The sequence below is a fragment of the Berghia stephanieae genome, chromosome 12 (assembly GCF_034508935.2).
Source record: "Berghia stephanieae isolate SIO BIC M18660-M18661 chromosome 12, UCSD_Bste_1.3, whole genome shotgun sequence".
NCBI classification, from domain to species: Eukaryota; Metazoa; Mollusca; class Gastropoda; order Nudibranchia; family Aeolidiidae; genus Berghia; species Berghia stephanieae.
Genome location: NC_088371.1, coordinates 36,707,806 through 36,714,932, shown reverse-complemented (window position 1 = coordinate 36,714,932; position 7,127 = coordinate 36,707,806). Strand labels below are relative to the sequence as shown.

General features: G+C 35.8%; 1 protein-coding gene across 1 annotated transcript; it reads right to left on the bottom strand.

Moving 5' to 3' along the window:
• Positions 1–363: 363 nt before the first annotated feature.
• LOC144957533 (DNA-directed RNA polymerases I, II, and III subunit RPABC3-like) lies at positions 364–6,725 on the bottom strand. Its single transcript, XM_078888882.1, has 2 exons — positions 6,616–6,725; positions 364–949 (listed from the first exon to the last, which is right to left on the bottom strand). Exon 2 carries the CDS (start codon positions 903–905, stop codon positions 456–458), a length of 450 nt encoding a protein of 149 aa, XP_078745008.1. The 5' UTR covers positions 906–949; positions 6,616–6,725; the 3' UTR covers positions 364–455.
• Between the last annotated feature and the right edge of the window lie 402 nt (positions 6,726–7,127).

Here is a 7,127-nt window from a genome sequence, read left to right as displayed (position 1 = left end):
GCAAATGAGCAAATTTCTTAAATAGTTACTACCCTTGAAAAACATCACAAAACGAGAACTTGCTTTAAACCAAAATGTCTTTAAACCGAAATGGTTTAGAAGGTCCCCAAAATTTCGGTTTAAAGTAATTCTACTGTATATATATATATTATATATATATATATATATATATATATATATATATATATATATATATATATATATATATATATATATATATATATATATATATATATATATATATATATATATATATTCCAACATATATATATATACACACACACACACACACATACACACACACACACACACACACACATATACAGTGAGAAAACTATTAAAAAAACAATAAAGTCATTACTCTTTTGACAAAAAAAAAATTGATGTATTGAATTAATATATTTACATAACAAATCATTTTAAAAATGGGTTGAAGGAGGAAAGAAAAAATAATATCAAAATGCAAGTTTTTTCATCATAAGGTATATCCTAGCATCCACTTCAAACCCGTGGAGATTGTTGGGATCTCCCTTCAGTCTCATCAGCAACCCACCAAATGAGACGTATGCAGCCAGTCGAGACGATTCCAAAGTTCCATCATCACCCTCGATTCGATACACTTTGCCATACATGACGTATTCGAATTGATCAGCACGACTCGGCCCAGAGGATGTCGGGTTGTACTCTCCGTCATCGGGACAACCGTCTTCTCGGAGTGTGGTGGCAATGACAAGACGGAACTTATCGCCAAGTTCCATTGGGTAGATGAGCGTATTGACATCAAGAATCAAATCCATTTTAAAAGATTCCGACTCGCAGAATAGACGAGACACTCTGTCAAATTTCTTTCCATCTGGATCAATGTCCTTGACATCGAAAATGTCCTCAAACAATACTCCAGCCATTTTTTGTAGTTAAAGTGATTTGTTGATGCAAACTTGAGACAAAACTATATGTGGAGTGAAAAGAAAAAAAATAAATAAAGGTAGAAATGCAATTTTGCAGATATATTAAAAATTAGTTTTTTAAAATCCAAATTCAAAGCAATCCTTAAGAGCAATTAAGCCCATGGGGCCTGGATTTATCCTGATTTCTATAGCATGAAACGAACAATAGCAATTGCATGCTACCTTTCAGATAGGATGTCAGTCTAGTCTATTGCAAAGTACTTTCCACTAAAGTTAACAAACCCAGCTACCAATCACTGCAGGGTGGACAGGAGAGAGCAGAAAATAATGTGGACTTGACATAATATCAATCCCAGTCCCTTAGAAGCGTTTAATGCAAGTGCTCTACCAACTGAGCTATTGGTATCCCTCCAAATTCAAAGGAGGATAATTTGATTCAGTTCCGGAACCTGAGATTGAGATTTTTATCTTAGCCCCCTGTCCTCCCAGCAGTTATTGGATAGTGGAGGCTGTTAGATCTAGAAGAAAAGTCTTAGAGATAGGCTATTATCCTGTCAAAAGGGTGGCAGGAAATTGCTACTGTTCATTTAAAGCAACAAAAACCAGAATAATTACTTTCTACATTGGGCCTCGGGGCTCTGAGGGACTGCTTTGGGCATGTTTTGGGTTAAGTTTTAGATAAATAAAATAAAAGAGATGATCCTCATTTATGAATCACCAAGTTTTCTGTCATTAATGAATTGAATCCATTTAGTCTAAACCAACATGTACTTATTCAAAGGTCTGATTACTCAAATTGTTGTCATGGAAATTATGCTCTCAAACCAATGCAAAAAATTGTCCATTACAACATTGATAAATCATAAATCAAGCCCATAAATTGCGTTTGATTATTGTGATCCGTTAACCCTTTCCTTACCACCTATTTTCAGAATTTTTCCCAAAATTTCACACTCACCCACCACAAAAATAGTTTTTTTTTAAGTCAAACAGAAAAGCAACAAATACATTATATAAATAATATTGATCAGCAAAATGAACTCTACAACACAGTGTCACGTTACTATAGAGCTAAAATAAAATATTTTTCTTTAAATTGTTTGATTAGCAAAAGAAATCTGATTGATAAAAGTGCTGGTTGGATTGCAACAAATGGGACGATTTTCCTATGGAAAGAAGAGAGTTAATAAGTGCACCTAGGTCTTAATAATCCAATAAACCAGATCATTTCCACGCAGCCAAGGAGCATTTTTTAAAATACTGATAATCGATAAAATCATAAATAAAAAAAGAGAAGAAAGAGAAAGCATTGTATTGAATTTGGTAATTTGTTTACGTGTAGAGATGACCAAAAAAATTGAACAAGAAAAGAAAAATTGAAAATCACATGCTGTCTTGGTAGTTCAAATCAAAAGAAAGGGAATTAACACATGATGACAATGCCATTAAAAAGTAGAAATACTACGTTGATTTTACGACCCTAACTTGAATTCAACTGAAAGATATTTTTCAGCGGATGAATTCAAAAATTCAATGGGCAGAAAGTTACAAGTAACTTGGCACTCTTTGTAAAGCGCTTTGAGCACGCTTAATAGATAATGCGCTAAATAAATAAGAAGCTCAAAAAGCTCAAGTAACTTGAAGAAAAGAAAATCTTACACTCATAAGGTGACCAACAAACATTTCATTAAATAATAATAATGAAACATATACAAAGATGTCAATAAAATTATGAATCATTTACAACAACAACAAAAAAAAGAGAAAAATCAGCTGTGTCAGCTGACAATTTCAAATACCAACACACATACACAAGAACCATGTTTTCAGTTTCAGGTCACTATTTAGTTTTATATGGCACTACTTTTATATGGGGGTGAAAAAAAAAGCAAACAAACAAAATTGAGCTTTTATATAGCGTGATATCCACTTAATGTGCTCGAAGCGCTTAACAAGGGATCCCTGACCAACAGCAACATGTAACATGTAGAATGAGGCATGACGCCTGTTAGGTGATATTACAATTTTTTTCTGACAGAGACAACGCTGTTAACGACCAGGTACTCAGTTTACACCTGAGTATGGTGATAGAATGTAAATTATGCGCCGTGCAAGGCTCGAACTCAGGACCTTCCGATAGCATTAAACCACAAGCGGTGTAAACATTTACCAAGGGAAAAATTCCATAAGCTCCTCCTTGGAGTAGCAACTCTTTCAATTAGTATTTTCACTGTGGATCTTTTGTCAGGTGTTTATTTATTTAATTTGCAAATTTATATGTAGTAGCATTTTAAAAACTCTGGAACAAACCTTGATAAATTAGTGAAAGTTTAAAATTTCCTTATATGACCATTTTGTCGTTGAAGTATTGAAAGTTAGTGCAAAGCAGCCCTAGGGTGTGTTATTTTTCTATCACTATAACTTTAAGTAAAAGGGTTAGCTGAGGTCGGAGGATTTTTATTTTATAAGGCTTAGTTATAGTTATAGTTGTAGTTATAGGTCTTAGTAAAGGTTCTAGGGTGTTTGCCAAGGACCTTGACAATGATCAAATCATCAACTGCCAAGGACCGTGTCAGTTCATCAACCATGCATGTGTTCTTTTAACTGCCACGGAGTAACATTAGTGTCACGAAGTGATGTATTACCATGGAGCGATGTTATTAATATTAATATTAATTAATACTCTCATTCTCTCTTCGTTTTCTTCTTCTTCTTCTTCTTCTTCGTCTTGTGGAAACCTCCAATATTGTCGAGGATCACTCCACAGTTTGTAGTGTTTTACATTTTAAACTTGCTAAAACTCTGCACATAATACAAAAACCACATAGATTAAAAAGTCACGTTGTGAACTCCAGCAATCGCGTGAAGGCATGTTGGCAACCGTTTTCAGCAACTTCAGCTGGGAGGCTATTCCATAGTCGGGCAGTGGAAGGGAAAAACGAATACATGTGGGCGTCTGTTTTTGATGTTGGGATGGTTACTCTTGCTGTGTGTCCCCTCGTATTTCTTGTGCCGATATCTTTGATGTCGTTTGGAAGTTTAAGGCACGAATTTTTGTAGTAGATCTTGTGGAACAATTTTTTCTTCTCTTTTTCAGAGGTTCAAGGCCAATCCGTTGTGATATTTCAGACGCACTTGAGAAAGGATCGAATGTGTTTGTGATGCGTCTTGCTGTTTTTCTTTGGATGTTTTCTAAGGTGTCGATGTTTTTCTTTGTATATGGGTCCCAAATTGAGCTGCCATACTCCAAAATTGGTCTAACAATAGTTTTAAAAGCAAGGGTTTGAGTTGTGATTGGGCATCTTTTTAAATTGCGGGTGATGTAAGCGCTTGTTTGATTTGCCTTTGAAGCCAGGTGACATATGTGGTCATTCCATTTGAGGTTTTTAGCAAACTCAATGCCAAGGTATTTTGCTGTCTTTACATGTTCCAGGTTTTGACCATGAAGTTGGTATTCAAATGTTATAGGTGCTTTCTTATTTGTGATGGTTAGAACATTGCACTTTGATACGTTAAATTCCATTTGATTTATTGTTTCCCATTCTTGTAATTTAGCTAGATCGTCATTTAGTGTTTTGCAGTCGTCTGTTGTTTTTATCTGATTATATAATGCTGTGTCGTCAGCAAAGAGGCGCACTTTTGACCTTATACCTCGTGGAAGATCGTTTATGTACACTAAAAATAGGACGGGCCCAAGGACTGAGCCCTGAGGTACGCCCGATGTTACCATCCCGATAGTGGAAGTCTCGCCGTCGACAAGAACTTGTTGGGTGCGATTGTCCAGAAAAGTTGCAATCCATTGTAAGGTTTTGTTCCTGATACCAACGTCATACAATTTCTGGATTAACCGATGGTGAGGGACCTTGTCGAAGGCCTTGGCAAAGTCCAGTAGTACTAGATCAATTTGACCACCTTTATCAATAGCAGCTGACAGATCATGTGTTAATGATAGAAGTTGAGTTTGACATGAGTGGTGCTTCCTAAATCCGTGCTGTTCATCACAAAAAATACTGTTAGTTTCGAGATATTCAGTTATTGAGGATCTCACTATATGCTCCAACAGTTTGCAGCAAATGCAGGTTAATGAAATTGGACGGTAGTTTTGAGCCCTGCTTCTATCACCTTTCTTGTAGATGGGTTGGACAAGAGCGTGCTTCCAAACAATTGGTATGTCTCCCGTTTCAAGAGAGAGTTTGAACAAATGTGTGAGGGCAGGTGCAAATTCGTTACTCAGTATCTTTAAGAGACGGGATGGTATTTTGTCTGGGCCACATGCTTTCTTTGGATCTAGAGTGGCGAGGAGTTTGGAAACGCCCTCTACTGTCACATTGATTTCGGCCATAGTGTTGGAATCGTTTTCTTCGCCTTGTAGTTGTTGAGTGGTAATTTTGGTATGAGCTTTTGAAGCAAAAACAGAGCAGAATTGGTTATTAAGTATGTCTGCTTTTTCCTTTGCATCAGAGTATAATACACGATCATGCTCAAGGGGCGCTATACCAACCGAATCGCACCTCCTACTTTTTATAAATTTCCAGAGCTTTTTGTTTGAGTCTTCACGAACAAGTTCCTTAACATGATTATGATAGGCCTTTCTACTCTCTTTTTGTGTTTCTTTTTTCAGTCGGGCATAATTGTACCAGTCTTTCTTACTGTTGGACTTTCTCGCTCTGCTCCATGCCTTTGTTTCCGTCTAGATAATCGTTTGACGGTGGTGTTTATCCATGGTTGGTGAAATTTCCTTGAGCTTTTCTTCGTTGGTACATGTTTGGTCATCATTTTGTTTAGGTGGTCGTTGATGGCAGTCCAAACATCCTCAGTGCTTTCTAGATGTTGATTAATTATGTTTTCACTAAAAAGACGTGTTTCTGTCTGCATTTCGGCGATATTTGCCTTTTTCCAAAGGGTGTGATTTTTTTGTGATTTTGTTTGCTTTGATAGTGCTTTCCGTGATGAGAATGTCATGGTCACTAATGCCTGGAATGGTTGTACACTTGACAATTAAATTTGGTCGATTTGTGATAAATAAATAATGTCTCTGTCATTTTCTCTCTCTCTCTCTCTCTGTGCCACTTTTTTCCTCTGTGTGTGTTTCTTTGTCATTTTTTCCTTTCTCTCTCTCACACACACACACACATACATTCATTGTTATTAATATTAAAACTCTCGTTTTCTCTTTTCTTTCTTTCTTCCATTTTCTTCTTTCCCTCTCACTTCATTCCCTCTTTAAGCCATGGACCATGCCTTTTGGTAAATCGTCAACTATCTTATATTAACTGCCATGGACCAACGTCAATTAATATTTTCTCTAATTTTCTCTCGCATACTCATTTTCCCTATTTCTCAGATTTTCTTTCTCTTTCATTTTCTCTATTCTCTTCTTCAATTCCTCTATACTCTATTCTCTCTTGTTTCTCTGTTTGCCGTGGACTATGCCAGTTGGTAAATTGTCAACACTTCACTGTCACGGAGTATGGAGTGATGGTGATACGTTAATAATGATATTAATTAGCACTCTCTGTTTTTTACGTGAATTGTTCCTTATTATGATATGCAGTATATTTTAATCACCATCATAATCTCAATCACAAACAACACGACTCTGACTCGAGTCTGTTTCAGTATCACTGCAAACCAAGCATTACATTAATGCGCGTCATTTTGTTGCACTCTACTTCCTCCACACGTTCTGTACAATAAAATAACCTACCAAAATTAGATAGATAGATTGGACGAGAAGAAATCCAATAAATCACACATAAAATGCGTCTGCCAATAACAGAATGCAAACAAGGATGCTACTTTCGATTTTGATGCAAACTCGCAGTTATATCCCTTTGAAATAGCTTTGTCTAGAATGTCGATAACCCAACAAATGAGTAATGTTACCATGACGTTGAAAATCTAATGAATTTTTCCTTAGATATCTCAAGGGGAGGAAGTGCCAGTCTTGAAACAATTCATTTCTCTTCCATTTATTTATTATAAAAACAATTTTCGATGAGATGACCCATTATCTATACATCTAGTTTACTTGTGAACACATATCCAGAAAAGAAAAATGATTTGGTACAATATAACGATAAATAAACAAATAAAGAAAGAAATTAAGGAGCAGGCATCGGTATAAGATAAAGCGAGGTCGACTGATTTTTTTGTGATGGTTGTTGTTTTGTTTGTTTTTTTTTTTGTTTGTTTGTTTGTTTTTTTTGTTTTTTTGTT

What these genes read in the sequence shown, in the direction of transcription:
- LOC144957533 (XM_078888882.1), bottom strand. Translation starts at nt 905, where the DNA reads ATGGCTGGAGTATTGTTTGAGGACATTTTCGATGTCAAGGACATTGAT.